The sequence below is a fragment of the Hippocampus bargibanti genome, linkage group LG18, assembly GCF_051943395.1.
Source record: "Hippocampus bargibanti isolate YZ-2025 linkage group LG18, ASM5194339v1, whole genome shotgun sequence".
NCBI classification, from domain to species: domain Eukaryota; kingdom Metazoa; phylum Chordata; class Actinopteri; order Syngnathiformes; family Syngnathidae; genus Hippocampus; species Hippocampus bargibanti.
In genome coordinates this window covers 11144815-11169270 of record NC_142751.1, presented here as the reverse complement: position 1 = coordinate 11169270, position 24456 = coordinate 11144815, and the positions used below count along the sequence as shown (strand labels likewise).

The following is a 24456-nucleotide window of genomic DNA, read 5'->3' as shown; positions in this document are numbered from 1 at the left end:
TAAAAACCGGCCCAGCCAATGAATTTGGCCAGGTTCGCCCAACCCGGAAATAGCGATCGGCAGGTTTATTTTTCCTGCTCGTACAATATTTTTTGTCCAGTATTTACATTATATCAACGGTTGTATTGAATGTACGGCTCATAGTCCACATTTTAATCATGAAAAAATAACGGTCGTTCATTATTTGCAAGTTTTGCAGTTATTAAGGTCGTCTTTTTCATTTAAAGATTACGTATATTTTAGACTATATTTACATACATTGTGTTTTTAACAATATTTATTCTTTCAATGTTTAATATTGACTATAAATTAACAGCGGTATCCGGTTTTTCCCTAAATGGGGAAAAGTCACCCTGTACACTAATGTTTTGATTCCTGGCGATGACGTAACACACAAAAACATGGTTCGCTTGTTTTGGACCCGTGAGGCGTGCTACGCGCTACGCGCGAAGATGCGATTTCGAGGCTGAACGAGTCGGAAGAGACTCTCCCCCAGTAGGCGATGTCTCATGACGAGGAAAGGTGTGCCGAGTCCGGCCGCCGGCTGGTGGGTAACCACGAAACATTTGACCGAAGAGAGGGCTGGTGTTTGGAGCTAATTAGTTAGCCGAGCTAATGCTGTGCACCGTGTACCATTAGTCAGACTTGGAGTAGTAGTAGCCTAAGTAGTACTACGAGTACTAATTGTAGTATCACTGGCACATTACAGCACTGACAGGTTTTTAATATTATGGGGTATTGAGTGCAAGGGAACATTGTATGATCAAGAGTGAAAGGGTATTTTTTTCATTTTCTTTGTTCTTTTATTAAAGTTACACCACCTTATTTGTTTTTCATTTGACATTACAGTTAGATACACATACTAAAAAGAATCACAGTAGTATGGAATAAAGAGAAGCATACAAAGGAGTATTCACAATGAAGACAGTTCTCTTAGGAATTATGCCTGTTTGTAAAATTTTATGTACAGTATTTATTTTATGTGTAAAACGCTTAATAGGTGATGAGAAAAGTAATAATTTAAAAATAATTTATACTTAGCTAAAGGGGTGGCCATATATTATTTAAAAAAAAGTAAAAATAAAACTAAAGGGGGGAGCCCGGTAGTCGAGTGGTTAGCACATTGGCTTCACAGTGCAGAGGTCAAGAGTTCAAGACCCGGTCCAGCCTCCCTGTGTGGAGCTTGCATATTCTCCGGGTCTTCCGGTTTCCTCCCACATTCCAAAAACATACATGGCAGGCTGATTGAATCCTCTAAATTGTCCCGAGGTGTGAGTGTGAGAGTAACTCGCTGTTTGTCTCTGTGTACCCTGTTGTAATTGACAGTCAACCAATTCAGACTGTCCCCTGTCTAGTGCCTGAAGATTGCTGGGATTGGCTCCAGCGACCCCTGGAATAAGCGGTACAGATAATGGATGAATGGAGAAAACTAAATGTGTGTCTTAAAAGTTACAAGTTTATGAAAAACAGAATAAATCAGCATAAATATGTACCTATTGTATTGTACACGCCCAACCTTAAAGTCTATGTTGTGAAAACGGCAGCGTTCCATCTGCCGGCGGCTGTACGACGAGAACGAGGATTTGTCTGATGTGGAGGAGATAGTCAACATCCGAGGATTCAGTGTGGAGGACAAGGTGGCCAGTGACAATTACACCACTAATTATGTGCGTTTCATGGAAGCTAAAGGTAAAATACAGGAATGAGCTCCTACCTCCTTTGTCCAGATTATCAATATACATTTCCCTCTTGTCTACATACAGACTTCACTTACGAATATGTGCAACGAGAGGCTCTAAAAGTTCCACTTATTTTCAAAGAGAAAGAAGGACTCGGGATCATGTATGTTCTCATTTACAGCATTTTTATTGAATCTACTCTTTTGTATTATGAACTGAACAATACTGGTCTTTTGAAATGTATACAGAATGCCTGGTCCGGAATTCACAGTGTCAGAGATTAAAGGCTTGGTTGGTAAGTAAAATGCAATTATAGACTCATATTGCACTTTAAAAAAACCTGACCTTTAATCGGTCATCGGAATGTACATAAATTAATAAAAATTAAAAATACATATTAATGTATATGTATATACTGTATTTACTGTGTCCAATTTCTGTCTTCAGGCAGTCGTCGGTCAGTTGATGTGATGGATGTGAGCACTCAGAAAGGCTCTGAAATGAGCATGGCTCAGTTTGTGCGTTACTACGAGACGCCGGAGGAAGAACGCGACAAACTGTTCAACGTGATTAGTTTGGAGTTCAGCCACACCAAGCTGGAGAACCTCATTAAGAGACCCACAGTGGTACGTCACAGTCTCACAGCTTGATTGGAAAAGTAGAAATGCCTCTTTGAAGCAAGCGAATATCCTTATCAACCTTCCCAGGTTGACCAGGTGGACTGGGTGGACAACATGTGGCCTTCTTATCTGAAGCAGAGCCAAACAGAAGGCACAAACGTCATCTCAGAGATGAAATATCCAAAAGTGCAAAGGTAGGCAGAATGAAGAGCTGCGTAACTGAACGTGTGATTCTCTCCACTAGCACTTTTTTAACCTTCCACATCATCTCGCACTCTTTGGGGGGGATTTTCAAATTGTTCCATTGGTTGCTGTTGTTTGCAAAATCAGCCCGGAGCCACTCCTCATAAACCACTTTATATATTCATTATTCATTTCAATAATGTCATTTCAGTGACTGGATGGTCAACTGCACAACCATTCGTATGCTTAGTTTTTAATGTTGCATTTATTTTGACATGAATTCAAGCAAAAGACTGTATCCAATGTGAATTATTATCATGTTTATACTCCAAGTTAGATCACATAGGCCTACCTAATTTTGTGGCTTATGAACGGCGAGAATATTTTGCAGGATTCATTATATTTTTAGTCATCCCTGAAGAGATGCTTAGCGTAACGCTGTTCAAATAAATCCCCCGGTTATGTTCTTTTCTGCTTCCTCTTGAGAATCTCTCCCACAAATTTAATGCTCATCTAATCTAACTCGCATCCTGCTCGACGACTGTATTAATGAGACTCTTGGGAACTTGACACTCTTCCGTTTACACCCCTTTTCTAAGTTCAATGCTCATTACAGTGTTCTTTTGTTTTGTAGATACACTCATTTGTTCACCCTACATGATATATTTATACAGTATGCATATTTTCTATCCTAGGTATTGTTTGATGAGTGTAAAGGGATGCTATACGGACTTCCACATTGATTTCGGGGGAACATCCGTGTGGTATCATGTCTTCAAGGGGCAAAAAGTATGTATGAAATGGTGTTGTTGTGACAACCTTGCATTTCTATATAGGCTATATTGTTCAAATAATAATAATACATTTGATTTATAAGCACCTTTCAAAACTCTCAAGTTCACTTTACAGTCACATGTTTTTCTGTGGGTGAGCAGTGGCAACCTCACGCGCCAGCGTTCACTCAACCCTGAAGTAACTCAAATAGAATAGTAAGTCAAATAAATAGAAAGCTAGCTAGCAAGCCAATAGATCGCTGACAGCTAGCCAGCCAGCCAGATAGTACTGTAGTATTGTACGGTATTACAGAAAAGAGAAAAGAGAATAGACTTAGCACAATATTTCAATGTCTACATAAACAAAAGTCAAAAGAACAAAAAAAAAAAAAAAACAATACGACAACACGAAGACAGTATATCGTGAGATTGGAGCCATAAATTATATTAGGGAAGAAAAGTAGAAGAAAGTAGTTGTTTTTTTAACTTATTTTTTAAGTAATGGTGATACAACATTTTTTAAAAGACTAGTCTTTTAATAGTTGACATTTTTTGTTTTTTGTTTTTTGAGACACGTTGAACTGTTACTGAAATGAAGTGAGGTGTTTTTTCCCCATGTTTTTTTTTCGATAAGAACGTTAGAATAATTTAACACGAGGGGTTAATTTTTTTAAAGTTCCCATATTACAAGAATAGTTATTCAATGTAAAAAATATTTTTCTCAAATTATATTACACTATATACTGTATAATCTTATGAAGATAATGTAACAAAAAGTCCCAACATAACAACAACAAAGATATACTTTCATGAGGTAAAAAAATACAGTGCAACAGTAAATCTATTCAAATGATGTATTTTTTTTTCTAAAATAAAACTAACCTTTTTTATAATGATGTTGCAATACAGTGAGTATAAAGCTATAAGTGTGTCAATGTATTTATTGGTGGATTGGTCAAATATATTTTTGATAGTACAAAACGTATTTTTTGTTCAAACTAGCAAGTCATATGGTTTGAGAATATTGTTGCCATCGATTGATCCTTAGGTGTTCTGGTTGGTGCCCCCGACACTCCACAACCTGGCTTTGTATGAGAACTGGGTGCTATCCGGCAAGCAGAGTGACATTTTCCTGGGCGATCGTGCCGACGGATGCCAGAGAGTGGAGCTTAAGCAGGGGTACACCTTCTTTATCCCGTCTGGTGGGTTCCCCATTTCAAACACGCACAGTATAGAATACCGTGTAACAATTGTGAGGATGAGATATTTTTGCCCCAAGTACTTCCACACATGATCCATCAATCTATTTATGTATTTATTTATTTGTTCATTATGTATTTATTTATTTATTCATTATGTATTTATTTATTTATTTATTTATCTAGATAGCTATCGAGCTATCTATCCAGCTATCTAGCTCGCTAGTGATGTATCTGTAAAAACTAAATAAACACATACATAAATCAATAAATAAATAATAATAATAATACATTGTATTTTAAGCGCTTTTGAAATAAATACATTTATGTATTTATTTGTGTATACGTATATGAATGTATTGTATTCATTTATCTGTAAAAATTAACAATAACCAAATACAGTAAAGTCTCGTTATATCGATATCGGATATATCGATAGTCCCGGTTATATCGATACTATTTCTATGCACGCACGGAGAAAATTACATGCAAACAGGTTCGGATATATCGATAGTCCCGGTTATATCGATATTTTTTCGGACTCCCTTGAATATCGATATAACGAGACTTTACTGTAAATAAATAAGAAGTGGAGATAGTCGTCACATATTTGCTTTCTTTGTGTGATTTAGGGTGGATTCATGCGGTGTACACTCCAGAGGACACACTGGTCTTTGGCGGCAACATCCTGCACAGTTTTAACATTCCGATGCAGCTCACCATCCACGAGATAGAGAACCGTACCAAGGTGGGGTAGATCTTGAAGGACATCAAATCTAAAATGATGTTTTATTTGGACTATTTATTTTTTTACAGGTTCACTCCAAGTTCCGCTTTCCATTTTACTATGAGATGTGTTGGTACGTCTTGGAGCGATACATGCACTGCCTGACCAAACGGTCCTACCTTTGTCATGAGTTCCGGAAGGAGCCGTTTCTTATGGGTTAGCACAATCACGCTTGTAAATATAATGTCATTCCTACAATAACACTCCATTGTTGAGATAAATACTTCTCCAAATCGACCCGTCGGCCATTTCAACCAGAATCAACAAAATTCTACCAAATCAAACACATTCATAAATCTACTGTACATATTCATCAAATCAATCATATTCATTCAAACGTCCATTTTGTGTTGGAGAGTATAGAGAGATTGCTCGTCTTTGTCCCCCTCATCGCATCAATTTACCACATCTGCACAAATTCACTGTTGCATTGTCAATCTACAGAAACCCACTTTAGCATTTGTTTCCGTCTTTGCATGGCCTTTCAGACGATGAGACAAAAGTCCATGTGGGAAGCCCCTGTTCCGACTCAAGGAGTCAGGACATAAATGAAGGCTGGTGCGATTCACAGCTAACGGATGACCTGTGCGAAAAAGCAGAAACGATTTGCAACCAGCAACACCCAAAAGACACCTTGCCTGCTTCCGAGCACAACTGTCATCCTGCGTCCAATGCTACGGAATTCCGGTCTGAAATGCTGACCTTGGAATCTCAAAATAAGTGGATTCATCTGACTGAATTTGAAATCAACGGGCTGAAGAGGTTAGTGGAAAAGTTGGAGTTGCTACCTGAACATAAGAGAGAAGTTCCAGAAGGATTGGAGAATCCGCTCGGCCTGCTGGAGGACATGAAGGTACGAAAGCATTTTTTTTCTCTTCGGGTGGGGCAAACTTAAACTCTGATTTTTGTTTTTATCATAAAAAGCTTTATTTTCAAATTGGGAAATCATAAAAATGCAAACCATTTGTACTGTATATATATTTGTCTATAAAAGTTGCATATTTCTGCCCTTCATATAGTATTAAAAGAAAGTGTTTTTAATACATTCATACTGTAGCTATCCATGAAATAAGTTTAAATATTATGAGAGTAAAGTTGTAATTTTTCTAGATTGCTTTCATAATATTAATACAAGTTTATTGATGTGTTTATTTTTTTATTCAAGTGCTAAACGTACAAAAATAAATCCTCATTTATTTTAAACCAACAACAAAATCAACGTACACAGCGACATGATTATTTATTTATTTATTGTATTTATTTATTTATTTTTTTGCCATTAGGTTGTCTTAAAGGAACATGCCAATGATGACCCAAAGTTAGCCATCAGCGGACTTCCAGTTGTGTTCTGGTCAAAGAAAACCTTGAAGGTAGACATTGATTTGTTTATTTTTCATGTATTCATTTATTTAGATATTTTCATCTGGCGTGTCAGTTGTGCATCATTCACAAATGGGGAGCGGGGGTGAAATTGTCCAAATATTTGCTTGTCCCATTAGCTGTATTTGATTCTTCAAATGGCAGCGGTTACATTACAAAGGTGGCCTCGTACTCAATGCCACTGGAGTGTCTCTTCTTTATCGACTTTTGCTGCAATCAACGTAGGAAGACATTAAAGTAGCATTGCTGTCAGTGACTTATCCTGTATGGATCATGTGAAGGCTACCTGCTGCTTACCAGCCCTGCTTGTGTGTGTGCGCCTGTGTTTGCCTTTTTGCAATTCAATGCCATCTGTCTCTCTTGGCTCTGTGCAATCGTAACAAATATCAGCACATCTCCTTTCCTCATCAGAGGAGGGCATGCACCTCGTTGATTAAGCCTCTTAGGCACACGTAATTAAATAGGTGACTGTTGCCGTGACCCCTCTTGTGCTTTGCCGCTCTTGGTCCTTATAGTTGAATCCAGTTAAAAGCGGTGAGGTCCATATTGTCACAAAGCTGGGCAGAGTTGCCCCCCTTTATGTGGGCTGGAAAGAGATTTGACTTTCTTCTTCATCTGGCATTTAAAGGACAACCGACGTCTCTGGACAAGTTGTGTCCATAATTTGTAAAATGGCTTCAAATGACTTCTACTGAGCGTATTTTAATAAGATTCCACTGCATGTAGCTATATTTTACGTTTTAAGACTCGCGCTGAATATTCAGGAAGTCTTGTTTTTGAGTTGGTGACGAGTCCGTACGTGATGTCACTAAAGGAACGCCCCTGACCGAAAAAAAGATGCATTGTCAATGCAAGGACGTCAATGTATTTTGCTGTCCTTGTTTGGTCTGAGGACCTCGTGTTGCACCCAAAAGCCGCCAGAAGAGGGCGTCCAAGCTCCATTTAAGGAATTTATCAGCCTGTGGAAACAGAGGTGGCCACAGGAGGTCACCATTTTGTGCCTCTTTTTCGGTGAGACATTTCCCCTCAATGTTGCGTCATAATAGCACGGAATAAATTCTTTAATCGATTGCAAACATGTATGCTTTCCTCTTCAGAACTATTTGAATCATATTCATAACTGGATGTGTAACAAGAAAGCATATTCTCTGAATCTGAAGCCATTGTTTTGATTCTCCAGCAATGCAAGACGTCTTGGCGTCACGTCACAAAAGGGGGGCGTGACTTTCTGAAAATGCCCAATTCGCAGCTCAATTTTTTGCAGATTTTGGACACTTTAAGTCATTTTTATTGGTGTTTTGCATTTGAATAAAAATATCATGGGTATTTTAGATGATATAAAATGTTTTTCTGATGTCAGTTAAGAAACAAAAAAGTGACGTCGGTTGTCCTTTAAGGCTTCATGGCATGGCTTTAAGGCTTCAGTCAGATTCCAAGATGATGCATAGCACAGTCAGCCCTGTTACGGGTTTCTAAGGACATCCTTCTGGCCAATGACACTGGAGATGACGTGTGTCTGGTTTTATTAGATCTGACTGCAGCATTTGATCACAGTATTCTACTGTCTCGTTTTCAGCACTTGGTGGGCGTTACCGGTAGTAATCTCTTGATTGGTTAAGGTCCTACCTTTGTGACAGACCCTTGGCTGCTCTGAGTCACGTACTGCCCCTCTGTCGTGTGGTGTTCCGCAGGGCTCAATTTTCGGGCCTATGTTGTTCTTGCTATAACTGCTCCCATTGGATTCCATCTAAAGGAAACCTATTTCGATCCATTGCTATGTGCTATATAAATCATGTATTGCATTGTCATTATTAGCATTGTTAAGTTGTTGTTCACAGAAAAGTTCAAATATTTTTTGTTGGGGAAAAAAATGAAAATATGTATTTTTCTGAGAAAATGAAAAACAAAATTCCCCGGTCTTTACTGGATAATATTCTTTCAATTTTAAATTGTGTATGTTTTCAATTATACATCTACATTACTACAATTGCTTTTAATTAAAACATACATTTAATTTTCCTCGATAAATATGTTCTAGAATATCTTTAAATTATTTATAGACAATGGATGGGGGGAAATGTTATTAGAAGAATGTTTTTTTTGTGAAAAAATACAGTATATTATATACAGTATATATATATACATACACAGTGTGTGTGTGTGTGTGTGTGTGTGTGTGTGTGTGTGTGTGTGTGTGTGTGTGTGTGTGTGTGTGTGTGTGTGAGTATACTGTATGTACATATGTACTGTACATGTGTGTATGTGTGTGTGTGTTTTCCTTTTCCACTGCTCTGCCATCTGTCTCCATTGACATGGCATTGTGTGATAATTATGAATCTGTGTGCACCTCTTCTCCCGATTGGTGGAAGAGGTGCTTGTTCGGAAGTACACTGGCCTCTCATTGGCTGTGCACCGCATTCCGCCCCCCTTTCAATTTGGTCTCGTGCTGCCGACATCTGCTGGTGGTATTGTAGAGTTGTAGGGAGGAGCAGGAGAAAGAGGAGAAGGAAGAGGAGGAGGAGGAGACAAGTGCAACCATGACATTTGGTCGCGCTTTGGACAGCGTGTGAAAAAGCCACCATGGCCATGTCGCTCAGCGCCGATGATGAGGACTATGATTCTGACGCGGAGCAGGTTGGCCCCCCCGCCCCCTTTCCCACATCTTTCTTGCGTAGTGGGGAGGCAACTGGAGGAATGCATGCATGCATTCAGCAGCTCTGCACCATTGCGAGAAGATTGAGCTATATGAGGATAAACACAGATGAAATTACCCTTTGCTGGTCTTTTCGCTAACAGGTTTGCTGCATGTGTGTTTGAGTGTGGTCAATCTCCTCTGCAGGAGTGCTTTTCTTGTAAAAGCTGTGATTGGTTATGAAGCTCTGGTTGAGAATTCATGTACAAACGGTAGATCTGTTCTTCTGTATTTATTTATTCAGTTTAATTTTGGGGGGTATTTTCAGCATTCCTAGCGGCTCATAATGTACACACAGAGGACCTTTATTCCTGCCAAATTGTAACAGTGATAATGTTGTTGCTGCCTAGTCAATCAAAAATGATGCTTGTTCCATGAAAGCAGTTCTTATCAAACCGGGGTGCGCGAGCATTGCATTGGGGGCTCCAATTTCATTTGTAGCAGGATGCACATATATATTTGTTATGTATTGTTTTACAGTACAGATACGTTTGGTACAGAGTGCAGAAACTTGATTACGTCTTGCAGTTGTAATGAAAATTGGATTTATTTTAACCGTACAGTTAAAATGTTTGCTTGAAATCATGTTTCAATATAAATGACAGCTGGACCCATTATATATACAGTAAAGTCTCGTTATATCGATAGTACCGCTTATTACGATACTATTTCTATGACCGCAAGGAGAAAATTACATATATATACAGTAAAGTCTCGTTATATCGATATTTAAGGGAGTCCGAAAAAATATCGATATAACCGGGACTATCGATATATCCGATATCGATATAACGAGACTTTACTGTATATAGCTAGCAGGGCTCCATATGTCATTTAAAACATTCTGAAATCTTTTTTACATACCGGATTTTCTGGAATATAAAGTGCACCTTCAACGAATGACATATTTAAAAACCTCTCCATACATAAGGTGCACCGCCTTATAAGGGGCAACTTCAATGATTGACATATTTTTAAAAGTTTTTATACATAAGGCGCAGTGGATTATGAGGCGCATGGTCAGCCTTTGATAAGAAATATTTTCTTTTAGGTGCACTTTATAGTGCAGAAAATACAGTAATGTGTATTTTTTATTCCTGCTTCTCCGCTATTTCATCGCGGATCGGCCTGGTGCGTTCTTCGGTATTCATGACGCCGTTTGCTCCAAAATATTCTTTTAATGACCTGTGATACTACAAAATGCACATGCATTTCCAAACTCCTTAACACACACGATGAAAAGACAAAAGAGCTAAATTTTGCCATTAAAATGCAAAACATAGCGATTTACGCACACCCAGAATCTCTCGATCTCACTGTAACATGATGCAAATTTGCTGACGACTTTAGACTGAGCTTGCTCTACAGAGAGAGCTGTATTTATGGCACTCGTTTCCGATGCTCATTAACCTAACTCAACAGGGCGCTTGTTTTTGTTTGCGTTAGAATTTGACACAAAAATTATGACTTCCTGTTCTATCTTGGTCTTTAAGGTTTTTATATGTCCTGCAATGTACACCCAGTTTTTTGCCAATTGGTGAAAAAAATGATTAGAATTGTGCTGTATATCCAACAGAAAAAAAAAACATTTTGCAAAAAACGGTGAGTTTTGGCGCACATTGAGATTCCCAAAAATACACATGAGGTTTTGTATCCAGAGATACATATATCGTAGATGTTATGTAGATTTTAATCAGATTGTGTTTTTTTTTCATTTTGCCAATATTCCTCTTACTAGTGTGGCTTGTGTTTTCTTTTATTTGCTCGTCTGTAATCCCCATTTGAAACTCCTCAAATCCAGACTGGGTCAGATTACACCATCCCAATCCCATCCAGTATCTCCCCCTAATCCGGTCGGGTAACCGGTCATCTGACTGCCTTGTACAATTCATGCCGGTTTCAGAATAATAGACCACACTGCGCTTCTCTTTCATTGTGTCAGTTACTGATCTGTGTGTGTGTGTCAGAACTAGGCTGTTGCTATGCTGACGCTGGGGGAAAAAATATATCTGCACTGAGCGACAGTTGATCTTGATTTCTAAGAGCGACCATTTTTTTTCTTTGTAAGCTTTCACTCAAATGTACAGTAAATTCATACACAGTATGGATTTATTATACATTTTTTATTAGGAGGGAAGGGATAGTGAGTTAGGGAAGACTGATGGATGGGGCAAGGAAAGACAGAAATGATGAAAGGTAGAGAGGCTGGATGGAACAAATGAAGGAAGGCATATGGAATGGAGGATGGAAGTACGAAAAAAAGCAGGGAAGGGAAACTCATGATCTGGATGAAGAAAAGGAAGGTAAAGAAAAGTGTGGAGGGAGAATCGGGGTAAATAGGATAGAATTAAGGATTGTTTATGCAAAGCATAGAAGGGAGAGATACTGCAGAGAGAAGACAAATGTAACAATGGGGAAGGTGGCAAAGTAGTGTAGCTCAGGAAGAAAGGGGGAAAATCAATTATGGGAAAGATGAAAGAAGGTAGTATGGATGAACGGAAGAAATCAAGATGGGATGGAAAGAAAGTGTGCGGAGTAAAGAAACGTACTGAGGTACAGTATTGTTTAATGTTATAAAAGACAAAATTGGAACATTGCAGGTCCAAAGACAGAATGGATGGAAGAAAATACGTATAGGAAGGAGGTATGAAAGGAGCCAGGAAGGAAGGAACGAAGGAAGGAAAATGGAAATACATCAGAATCATCTTTATTGCCAAGTATGTTGAACACACAAGGAATTTGTTTCCGGTAGAACACGCTGCACTAGTATCATCATCAAAAAATTGGAAAGAGGCACTAAGCAGTTCCATTTGGGCTACTGTTCAAAGAGTTAATGGCTTGGGGGAAGACGCTGTTTAAATGCCTGCTGGATTTGGTGCGCATGGATCGGGAGCGCCTGCCTGAGGGAAGTAGCTGGAAAAGGTGGTGGGCAGGGTGCAGAGGGTCCAGTAGGATTTTCCGCGCCCTAGTTTGGATTCTTGCAGTGTGCACGTCCTCGAGAGTGGGTAGGGCGGTGCCAGTGATTTTTTTCCGCCGTCCTAACTATCCGTTAGGACATTTTTTTAGCTTCATAACAATGACTTCAAAAACTGGCAAACGCTTTGATATGACAATACAATACAATCCACATTGATTTACATCGCGCTTTAACAACAGCTGAAGCTTAATCTTTTCAATGGGTGTGTAGACTTTTTATATCCACTTGTAAGGACAAAAGGATGGAAAAAAACTGGACACTTGTCCTGTAATTATGGGTTGATGCAATACAGCTACATATATCAATATGCCTTTCTTGATACTTGCACTATGTACGGTTTTGCACATTTATAGTATACAGTTGACATATTTATTTTACTATGCTTAGAATATCTTGTTTTTCTATCCTTTCACCCCCTAACCCCCCCCACCCAATCCCCTTTCAAATTGCTGCTGTGGACTGCAAATTTCCCCATTGTGGGACAAATAAAGGTTTTCTGATTCTGAAAACAGCAAATGTAGTCAAATATGTTATTATCTGTATGTTATTATCTGCATGAGTGTCTTCAACCAGCAGCCATGTTGGGCACCAAAGCAAAGAATCCATTCAGATCAATAATGAACCCAGATCAAAGTTGTCTCCATTACCCAGTTGTATGAACCGACGCCCATTTAGCGTACGGCGTTGTAAATATGAGCCCCCTTTTTTACCTCAACAAAGTACAATCGTGGCTGGCAGATAGTAGAAATGTAGCAAAGAGCGGCCGCTTCCACTTTGAAGTGGAAACAGACGAGTAAGTGAGGAGCTAAAAGCGGAAGACGCCTCCGGGGAACGTCTTGATGGATCTCTTCTTTCTCTTCATCTTCTACCTCAGCACACTTTTTTTTTCTTTTCATACCAGAGGAGAATTAACCAGCAATTAATCCGTTCATTGTTTGTACTGAGAGAGGGGAGAAGCATATCTTCAAATGTTCTGAACTCTTGTTGATGTGTCATGTTTGTATGTATATTTATATATAAAATAAATAGTGACTTTATTTGTTTACATAATTAGAAAATATATAGACACATTTATACAACAAATAACACAAAATTGCATTACATGTAAAATGGTTAAATATTTTGGTTAATGTTTTTTTAACTCATTAACTGCCAGACATGTTCACAAATGTGTCCACTCCAGTGCCAGGGTTTTTGTCATTGTCACTCGAATTCCAGGACCCACAGAATATTGAGTTTTAGGACTACATAAGCATTCAATACAGCGTTAGAAATGTTAGATTCTCTTCTTTCATCAACAATAAGTTAGTTCCTAAATTATATGGGTCTGGAGTTATATGCGCTTGAAATGAAGCTGTCCAAAATACAATACATATTGGTTCATATAGCGCTTTAACAACAGTTGAATCTGGAACAAAGCGCTTAAATAGAAAAAAGGGAAATGCTGCCCCCTTGTGGAAAAGAAAAACCCAATTCCAGAGGCCATGGCCACCGCTTTATCGGCACCAAAGCATGAAAAAACAAAATCCGAACAAATTTGGGAATGACACCCTATGTCAAATTTTCAATTCCTGAATAAATTCGTGAATCTATACACACAATTTACACCTTTTCCTAACTCATCCTTTAATTTATTTAATTTAAATAGCATATTTGCTATTTGCTTTGTTAAATGATTATAAGTCATTATACTGTATATTGCAAAAAAATATTTGTGGGGAAAAAGAAGAATGTACAATTCACTTTAAAGACCGACATTAAAAGAAGAAGAAATACATACTTTATCAGCTCAATTATTTTCCATATATTAACCTACGGTCTCCCCCCCCCCCCCCCAGGCCCGACCACCTCACCGACCCAAGCCTAAGATGGTGACATCCCCGATGTCGGCCCTTAAGGTCCCGACAAGTCGCGGCGGTGGGACATCGGGCGCCAGGAGGAGACGCACTCGTTGCCGCAAGTGCGAGGCCTGCCTTCGCACCGAGTGCGGTGATTGCCACTTCTGCAAGGACATGAAGAAATTTGGTGGGCCGGGACGCATGAAGCAGTCGTGCATCATGAGGCAATGCATTGCGGTACGTTGCCTCCATTATTATGCCACATTAGGAAAAGAAGAAGAAGATTTAAAAAAAAAGGGACTTCAGGCACTTATATCGACAAGCTAGTTGCGCTTCGAGTTACGAATTCAATTCACTTAAATGCTCCTCCTCCTGTTGTGTGCACTTTGGCCACTGAAGGGCAGTATTGGGTTGGATTGGATTTCCCTTTATTAGTCTCTCAGTATAAAAATTTACATTTCAGAGTAGTAAAGTTATGAAAGGAAGATGACAGGAATGAAAGAAATAGAAAAACAAAACAGGAGCTGCTGGAAAGGCAGCCACTCTCGCAGCACGATCTTGAAGTCAAAAGAACAACAAAGAAACTAAATAACCCGACAATGAAGAGACAATCAATGACTCAATAAGCTGCAGTAATATTAGTTGGCTCATACATAGTTCAGGGCGTTGTGGTACTTCCACAACTTAAGGACAACATTTGAATACAAACCTAAAATGCATTGCATATCCGAAATCTGTACGGCAGAGAGAAACGTTTATTTATTTATTTAGAATCTAGTCTTAGGCCACTAATACAAGCTAAAAATGCACGTTGTACAGTAATCTTTGTATTCCACATTTTGTATTGCAAAGTTCTCACATTACCGCTGACATTTTAAATATTTATCCCTCCCCCCCACACACCCCTCCAACTTTCGACAGAAATCACATTATTCATTATTGTTTCCCAGCTATTTTTAGACTTTGACCTAGGGGACTTGTTCATTCAAGCCTCATCCAGATGGTTGCTATGGTGACACAAAGGAGTGCCACTTTGCTCTCTTGTGCTGGGAATCGCAAGTGTAGCATTGTCAGTTGAATTCGGGGAGGGAAAGGGGGGTTATCCATTGTTTCAGCCAGCACATCAAGCGTTTCTATGATGAATCGTCCTCTAAGATTTTCTGCATTAGTTGACCGTCTTTCTCCTCTATTAAAATTGGTTAAAGGAATATATATATATATATATATATATATATATATATATAAACACCATATATATATATGTTGTTGTACATCTTTGCATCGCATTATATCAAACGTTATAGTTTACTTACCTGTCTTAGGACAACACATAACAGTGATGATGATGTCTCATGATGATGATGTCTCAGCCGGTGCTGCCGCACACTGCGGTGTGTGTGGTTTGCGGAGAAGCGGGCAAGGTGGACACGATGGAGGAGGACGAGAAGTTCCAGCTGATGCTCATGGAGTGCTCCATCTGCAATGAGATTGTCCACCCTCACTGTTTAAAGGCAAGCCATGCGTATCAATTCCTCACCTTTAAAATAAAATTGAAAATTGTATTTGGAAAGATACAATCATACCCCACCTATCATTTAATAATGCACAGTAAAATACATGAATAAAAAAAATCACAATTTTAATCATATTAGTGTCAATGTATTTTTTTTCATATGTTCCCATAAAAGCAGCATCAATCGAAATCATGTAAAATAAATAGACAATAGTTTGAGTCAATCCACCTTGACCTTCTACATTTCTAATCTCCAAGTGGTTCTTGTGTGCAGGTGAAAGATTCCAGCGGTGTCATCAACGACGAGTTGCCGAATTGCTGGGAGTGTCCAAAGTGCAACCACGCCGGAAAAACTGGCAAAGTAAGCATCGTGTATACATTTATTGTGTACCGGTACTCAAAATGCTCATTTCCGCCCATCACCACAAACAAGAGAAATAAAGTGATTTTGTACTTTTTCATCTTTTGGCCTCAAAGCAAAAAAGAGGACCAGGGTTCAAGTATGCGTCAAACCTCCCGGGCTCACTTCTGAAAGAAGCACGTTCTATCAGAAACGTCAAAGAAGCGCCCGATGCCCCCTCGCCTTCCCTTGCTGCACTTACGGCCAAGAGAAAAGCCGAACGAGATGAAGAACTTCCCAAGAAACGACCCCCTCTGATGTCTTTGGATGGCTCGCCTCGCCCGAGACTGGAGGAAAACCCTCTAAGGAAAAAGAGAAAGCTGTTTGACACTCAAGACGAACCTGCCGACGTTAAAAGGAAGGTCAGGGTACTGTAAAAAACAAACAGATAGATAGATGGATAGCCAGATTTATAGCCAAATAGATAGCTAAATAGCGAATAAGTAAATAAATAAATAATCGATATAAAAATACATACGTACCAAAATGTTATGACAACTAGATAGATAGCCAGATAGCAAAATAGATAGCTAAAGTAAATAAATAAAAAAAACAATATTATAAAAATAAATACCTGCCAAAATGTTATGACAACTAGATAGCCAGCTACCTTGCCAGATAGCTAAATAGCTAGCCAAATAGATAGCTAAATAGATAAATAAATATGTAAACAAGTAACTGAATAAGTAAGTAAATAAATAAATAAATCATAAATATAAAAAATACAAATCTACCAAAATGTTATGACAACTAGGTAGATAGCCACCTAGCTCGCCAGCTAGCTCGCCATTTAGCTAGCTAGCCAGCTAGGTAGCTAGATAGATAGATATCTAAATAGATAAATAAATAAGTGAAGAAGTAAATAAATAAATAATTAATATTATAAAAATACATACCTACCAAAATGATATCACAACTACATAATGACGAAATAATGCTAATTCCATCAATATTAGAATGTAATTACAATACAGTAAAGTCTCGTTATATCGATATTCAAGGGAGTCCGAAAAAATATCGATATAACCGGGACTATCGATATATCCGACCCTGTTTGCATGTAATTTTCTCTGTGCGTGCATAGAAATAGTATCGATATAACCGGGACTATCGATATATCCGATATCGATATAACGAGACTTATGTTAAGCAGATTCCTTACTTACAGACAGTGTATTGTCGGTGTTCAAATACCTGACATGTTTCGGCGACTACTTCCGCCTTCGTCAGAGTGTCAGAGTGTCGGGACACTCTGACGAAGGCGGAAGTAGTCGCCGAAACATGTCAGGTATTTGAACACCGACAATACACTGTCTGTAAGTAAGGAATCTGCTTAACATTAGTTATCAAGTAGACAGGATGAATTTAGTACAACGATAATGAGACTTTACTGTATATGAAAAATAAAATAATTATAATACAACTATAAAATTATTTGAATTCATTTGATAAAAAAGAGAAATCTTTTAAATGAAAATAAATATCTTAGCACTTTGACCTGCTCCTTGATCCTCACAATTTTCTCTTTTCTAAAGCTCTCAAAAATGGAGCAGCCTCCAAGCACGAATCTGCTGAAGCACATCAAGACGGAGAACGACCTCGCAGAGTATGAGGATGACCTGGACGACAGATTCTCTTTGCACAGGATTCACTTCAAGGCCAAGAAGGAACCGGACGGCCGAGAGGGGGACGACACGAAGGATGGTGAAAAGGATGAAAACAGCAGGATGAAGGACAAATCCAAAGTGCTCGTGAAGAGAACGGCATCGACCGTCGAGAGCGACCAGTCTGCCAAAAGCGCCTCCGAAGTGGGACCCTGCGGCGAGGAGGACGATGAGCAGACGTCGCAGGTGTCACTATCAAATAAAGTATGTCTGCAATCAATAAATGAACGGATGGGTGGATAGACAGGCAGATAGATAGGTTGGTAGGTAAATTGGTTGGTTGGTAGGTAGTTAGGTTGGTTGGTTGATCGATTGATGGATACACAAACAAATATACAAATAAATAAATGCACAAATAAATAAATGCACACATAAATAAATAAATACACATTTATTAATTAATCATAAACGCGTAAATAAATACATACAGGTACATAAATACATCCATAAATAAATACATAAACACATAAATTTAAATAGAAATAAATAAATAAAATCCACCCTAAGTATGACAGGCAGATAGGTAGGTAAATTGATTGATTGATACACAAACAAATGCACAAATAAATAAATAGACACATTTATTAATTAATAATAACTACGTTCATAAATTCATACAGGTACATAAATACATCCATAAATACATAAAAACATACATTTAAATAGAAATAAATAAATAAAATCCACCCTAAGTATGATTAAAAAAAGTCTAAACACATAAATAAACACGGAAATAAAGGCATATATAAATACATATATAAATAGACACACATAAATCATTCTTTTTCTTTTCCTTTCGGCTTTTCCCTTCAAGGGGTCGCCACAGCAAATCAGTGTCCTCCATCTTTCGAGGTTTGATCCGCATGTTTGTTTTGGCCAAGCTTTTACGTCGGATGCCCTTCCTGACACAACCCTCTGTATTTATCCATTCTTGGGACCGGCACAAGAAGACATATGTCCCTTTGTGGCTACAGAACAAGCAACTTGCTCAGCAAAAGGCTCCCAAACACAAAATGGTAATCGGCAGAGCAACATTCAAAAAAAGCAAAAATAAATAAATAAAATTCACCTTTAGTATGATTAAAAAAAAGTCGAAAATAACATTTTCTCCTACAAAAGTATCTCAACTTTTTATTGTTTTGTGCACAAACCAACGCAGCACACATTCATTCGTAGTCAGAGATTCTACAGTCAATTGTGACGATGGCGAATAACACCTTTACGTGCCCATTGACTTAATTTTTTGCTTCCCTTAAAGGCTCGCCATCAATGCAGGCGCTTGCTCAAGACCAAAGACGGCGCCAACCACCAGCACAGCTCGGCCAACCAGCTTCAAAGTCAACCGAAGACGGAAAATGTCGCCGCCAAAAGGGACGAGGGGAACAATAAAAAACAAACGACTGTCAAATCCGAAGACCTCGTTTCTAATCAGAACCACCGGCCAGTCAAGTCAGAGCCCGAGAACGACTTTGAGGCATCCGATCCGAGATGGCCTCTGAACAACGGCAGCGGGGACCTCGGAGGTTGGATGCGTCACAGACGCGAAGCCAACGGAACGCCTCGGCGCCACTCGCCGCTCAGCTGCAACCGCAGCGCTCCGGTCACGCCGCTAGCATCCCGCCCGCTGCCATGCCGCTCGCCACCAAAATGTATTCAAATGGAACGCCACGTCATCAGACCGCCTCCCATCAGCCCCCCACCTGACCGCCTTCCCCTGAATGACGGCACGGAGCACGCCATGCGGCGTGAAGCCTGGATGTCCGTCTTTGGTCACTTGGCGCTCAGAGATCTCTGCGTGTGTATGCGCGTATGCAGGACGTGGAACCGATGGTGAGTTTTCCAAAATGTTGTTGTTGTATTTATTCATTGAATATCGCAACGCTCCTTTTGCTGTCAACATCTTGGCCACATGCGTGCAGCATATACATAAGAATATACACCAAGAAGGTCAAACCTCCTCCGTAAATTGAAATATCAATCATAATTTGCAGAGGAGGATAAAGAATATATGCATGTGGATATTGTTTCATTTGTGTGGAGGTGCTGCGACAAAAGGCTTTGGAAGCACATCAGTTTGAACCGCTGTAAGTCCATCACGCCTCTCATGCTGAGCGGGATCATCCGGAGGCAACCGATCGCCCTGGACTTGAGCTGGACCAACATCTCCAAGAAGCAACTCAGCTGGCTCATCAACAGACTGCCGGGTATTAAAACAGTTGTGTTGAGATCTAAAATGGAGTTCCTGTGATTTTCATTTGAGACTTTTACATTTTTTTAATTCTGACACTGTCCGTACAGGTTTGAGAGTGCTGCTATTGTCCGGGTGCTCATGGGCGGCCGTCTCCGCTCTCTGCACCTCCTGCTGTCCTCTCCTTCGAACGCTGGACGTTCAATGGGTGGAGGGACTGAAAGATGCCCAGATGAAGGACCTGCTCTCCCCTACTAACGATAACAGGCCAGGTGCCAACTGTTTCATTCCTTTGGTACAGTGATACATTGGCTTACAAACTTAATTGATTCACAGACAGAGTGTGTAAGGCGAAAAGCGTGTATCCCAAAAATTAATTTCCCACAGGAAACCATTAAAATGAGAATAATCCATTCCCAGGTGCCCTTATAACATAATTTTCTACTTTCTAATTTTGTAAGCCTTAAAACTACACAAAATATACCTTATTTTATGTATAATAAATGTGCTATGGTATTATAATTAAAGAAATAAACTACTGTATAATAAAGTCGTTTTATTTACACTCTGCCTTTGAACTATCAAAGTTTAAACTCTGTCACTGTCGCCTACCTGTCTCTTTAATGTTTAAACCACCTCCCCTCACTGCTGCGTTCTTGACCAATCACGTGGCTTTAACCGAAGACTGGGAGCGGGGAATAGAGGACAAAAACAGTTGGTTGCCATTTTGTTGTTAGAACGGGCTCATTCGCGAATGACACGTCACTCATTTGGGCAGCTCCGTGTGTATCCCGAAAAAAGTTCATATGCCAAGGTAAAAGTTTCATAAATTTGACGTTCGTAAACTGAAAAGTTCGTAAGCCAAGGGTTCGTAAACCGAGGTATCACTGTACTTTGAATATTTGCTCTCATTTGATTTTGATGTACCATCAACGCCCCCGACAGGCCAGCTGGACAATCGTAGCAAACTGCGCAATGTGGAGGACCTCCGTCTGGCCGGCCTGGACGTCACAGACTCCACGCTGCGCCTTATCATCGGCCACATGGCCGCGCTCTCTAAGCTGGACCTCAGCTACTGCAACCACGTCACCGACCAGTCCGTCAACATCCTGACGGCAGCAGGCACCACCACTCGAGACTCCCTGACTGACGTCAACCTCTCAGGTACAATCCTGTTCGTTCGTGGCTGTCAAACTTAACTCATACGCTGCCTTTAACGAATTTATTTGGGAATTGAAAATATGGCGTAGAGCGCCATTCCTGAATTTGTTTGTTTTTGCTTGTTTGGGTGCTGATAAAGCGCTGGCCATCGCCTTTGGCATTTTTTTTCCCTTCCACAAGGGGCAGCGTTTCCCTTTTTTCCATGTTAGCGCTTTGTTCTAGCTTCTGCTGTTGTTAAAGCGCTACATAAACCAATATGTATGCATTGCATTGTGTTTTGGACAGCCACCCCCATTTCAAGCTCATATAACTCCAGACCCATATCATTTAGGAATTAACTTTATTTTCTGATGGAAGAAGAGAGTCTGAGGTTTCTTTCGCTGAATCGAATGTTTATGATCTAAAACTCAATATTTCTAAGAGTCCCTAAACTCAATATTCTGAGGGCAAGACGTCTTGGCGAGACATCACGGTCAAGGGGGCGGGACCTTCTGAAACTGAAACTTTCTGAGGTCATTTTTAAGTAGTTTTGGCACACTTGAAGTCATTGTTATTGGTGTTTTTCATTTGACAAATATCAGCCTGTGTGTTTTGGCTATATTAGATGCTATAAAACGTTTTTCTGATGTCAGTTAGGAAACAAAAAAAAATAATGTCGGTTGTCCTTTATGTACCTGTAATGTTAAAATGTTTTTTGGGGGGTCAGGGGGTAGACTGATGCCGCTTCCAATATTTTGTAAAATCCTCATACTGATGAATCAACCTATCAATCGCAAAATCATATACATAAATAAATATTTTCGACTAACCAACGCTATTTTTGCCCCCCCCTGCAGTGTGCAACAGGGTGACAAACCAATCGCTCACCTACTTCAAGCGCTGCGGCAGCATCTGCCGCATCGACCTGCGCTTCTGCAAGCAGGTGAGCAGGGACGGCTGCCAACGCTTCGTGGCCGAGATGTCGGTGAGCGTTCAGTTTGAACTGATCGACGACAAACTGCTGCAGAGGATCCAACCCGCCGCCGTTGCAGGCGCATCCCGCGATTAACCTGCCGCTCCACACAGAGGCGCCATATCACCACCGTAGGAGAAGGAGGACAAAGAAGAGGAGAGCAGCACTGTGTGTTGTCTCCTCTTGCCCAACTACTGAGCCAGAATGTAAAAAAAAAGGACAGTACTGTATAGTACTTGCCAAAAGTTAAGACACCCTTCAATCCTATAGCACAAGGAAGCGTCTCTAAACTTCTGACTGGAACTGTCTAACATTTTTTTATTATTTATTTTTTTTTTTTCTGTTCGAGAGTGACTATTTTTGTAGTATAAAGTTTCCTACATTCATGTACAGTATAATACTACTGATATTGATAATCAATACACGTTGTTAGTGTTTTTTTTTCAGTAATTTTCATATTTATTGAAGCACAGTTTTATTGTACCGTGCGTATCGCGTCCCTTTTTTTGTTGTTGTACCTGTAAGACAAAAGCTGAGACTATAAACTGTATTTTTATACACAGGTAAATCTGAATAGACCAAAATACGCTAGAAAACTTTCTCATAACACTAATTCAATTGAAAATAGGAAATTGAAAGAGTTATGTTTTCATTCCAAAATTAATTTAATTCTACAGCCTAACCGTTGACGTTTTCTAACTTATTCCGATTTTTTTGATATGTACTCATAGTTATATGCAGCTATGGGAAAAGAGTGAGACCACTGCAAGATTATAACAATACTGTGGATTAGTAACCACATATTTCTGGATAAATGGCAGGTTTTTGTGACAAAAAGAAAATCCATTGAAATGTAGATTGTCCCATCAATCGTTAAAACAAGCTTTAAAATTGTTTTTTTACTGACAGCATAACTACTAACAATCCATCATACATGTTGTCGTTGTACATATATATTTTTTGTCTTTGTTTTCAGCCAATTAAGAAAAGTTTACTGTTTATCAGTTGAGGTTACTTTTTTTTAAATTTAAATCAGTGCCATTTGAAGAACCTTCAAAAAGTTGATAAACATTTGTTTTTCTCTCATTTTTGACTCACAGGAAGTACAAACTGGGAAATACGAATGGGAAGGCGGTGGTGTGAGCATATGTTCCAAATTTGCTAATTTCAAAGCTGAGCAAAACTGAGTGAGTACAGTTTAAAGCACTTTTCATGTCTTTCTATCAGGATTTTTGTTTAGGTCCAATTTTTCTACTGTTTTACTTGTTGACATTTACTTGTTCAATATTTTACATGTTTACATTGTTATTTGGTATGGTTAAACCACTGTATCGGCGTGTGTATTATACATATTGGCTGTAAATGTTGTAATGTAATGTAAATGTACACATTCAAAACTTATATAGGGAAAGTTTGAGCTATTAAAAGCCTTTTAAAAACATTTGAGTCAAGCAGATTTGACTGCATTTTATTGAACCCCCAAATTCTTTTTTTGTGAGTTGTTTCGACCAAAATAAAAAGATGCAACGCTGGCGCGTGTGGCTGCCGCTGCTCACCCGCAGAAAAAAATTAATGTGACTGTAAAGTGTCCTTAAGAGTTTTGAAAGGCGCTTATAAATGAAATGTATAATTATTATTATAAAGAAGACTGTTGCTGCCCTTGAATGATATTGTCATTGACAAACACATTCAAATAAATTACTTACTATACATCATTGCCTTTTTGTTTGTAAAAAATGCCTTACTATACATGTTCGTTTTTTTCAGCTTCAAAACATCTTACGAAATATACATGGTGTTTTTTTTTTCAGCTAAAAACGCCTTACTATACATGGTGGTTTTTTTCGGTTAAAATTCCTTATTATACATGGTCGTTTTGTTCGGCTAAAAAATGCCTTACTATACATGGTGGGTTTTTTTTCGGCTAAAAACGCCTTACTATCCATGGTCGTTTTTTTCCGGCTAAAAACACCTGACTATACATGGTCGTTTTTTTCGGCCCAAAAGTGCCTTGCTATACATGGTCGTTTTTTTCAGCTTCAAAACATCTTATGAAATATACATGGTGTTTTTTTTAAATTAAAAATGCCTTACTATACATGGTGGTTTTTTTTCGGGCTAAAAATGCCTTACGATAATACATGGTCCTTTTTTCGGTAAAAAACGCCTTATAATACATGGTGTTTTTTTCAGCTAAAAACGCCTTACTATATATACATGGTGGTTTTTTTTCGGTTAAAATTCCTTATTATACATGGTCGTTTTGTTCGGCTAAAAAATGCCTTACTATACATGGTGTTTTTTTCCGGCTAAAAACGCCTTACTATACATGGTCGTTTTTTTTGCTAAAAACACCTTACTATACATGGTCGTTTTTTTCGGCTAAAAACGCCTTACTATACATGGTCGTTTTTGGGTCAAAAATGCTTTACTATACATGGTCATTTTTT

The 24456-nt window shown here is 39.0% G+C and overlaps 1 protein-coding gene across 7 annotated transcripts; it reads left to right on the top strand.

Annotated features, from left to right (window-relative positions):
- The first annotated feature begins 367 nt into the window (after positions 1–367).
- Positions 368–23718, top strand: LOC148884614 (lysine-specific demethylase 2B-like). 7 transcript variants are annotated; one of them, XM_089019676.1, is made up of 23 exons: positions 368–547; positions 1545–1689; positions 1764–1842; positions 1928–1974; positions 2127–2305; positions 2387–2493; positions 3178–3271; positions 4304–4457; positions 5087–5202; positions 5271–5397; positions 5730–6094; positions 6525–6611; positions 14129–14365; positions 15499–15639; positions 15916–16002; positions 16119–16403; positions 17577–17891; positions 18964–19535; positions 19746–19909; positions 20004–20165; positions 20839–21057; positions 21891–22018; positions 22086–23718. In XM_089019676.1, exons 1-23 carry the CDS (start codon positions 503–505, stop codon positions 22254–22256), a joined length of 4026 nt encoding a protein of 1341 aa, XP_088875802.1. In that variant the 5' UTR covers positions 368–502; the 3' UTR covers positions 22257–23718. The 7 variants fall into 7 exon arrangements, with proteins under 7 accessions (XP_088875802.1, XP_088875803.1, XP_088875804.1 ...); XM_089019677.1 differs by having other exon boundaries at positions 15916–16003; positions 16111–16403; positions 21891–21976; XM_089019678.1 differs by having other exon boundaries at positions 15916–16003; positions 16111–16403; positions 23107–23718.
- Positions 23719–24456: the final 738 nt, after the last annotated feature.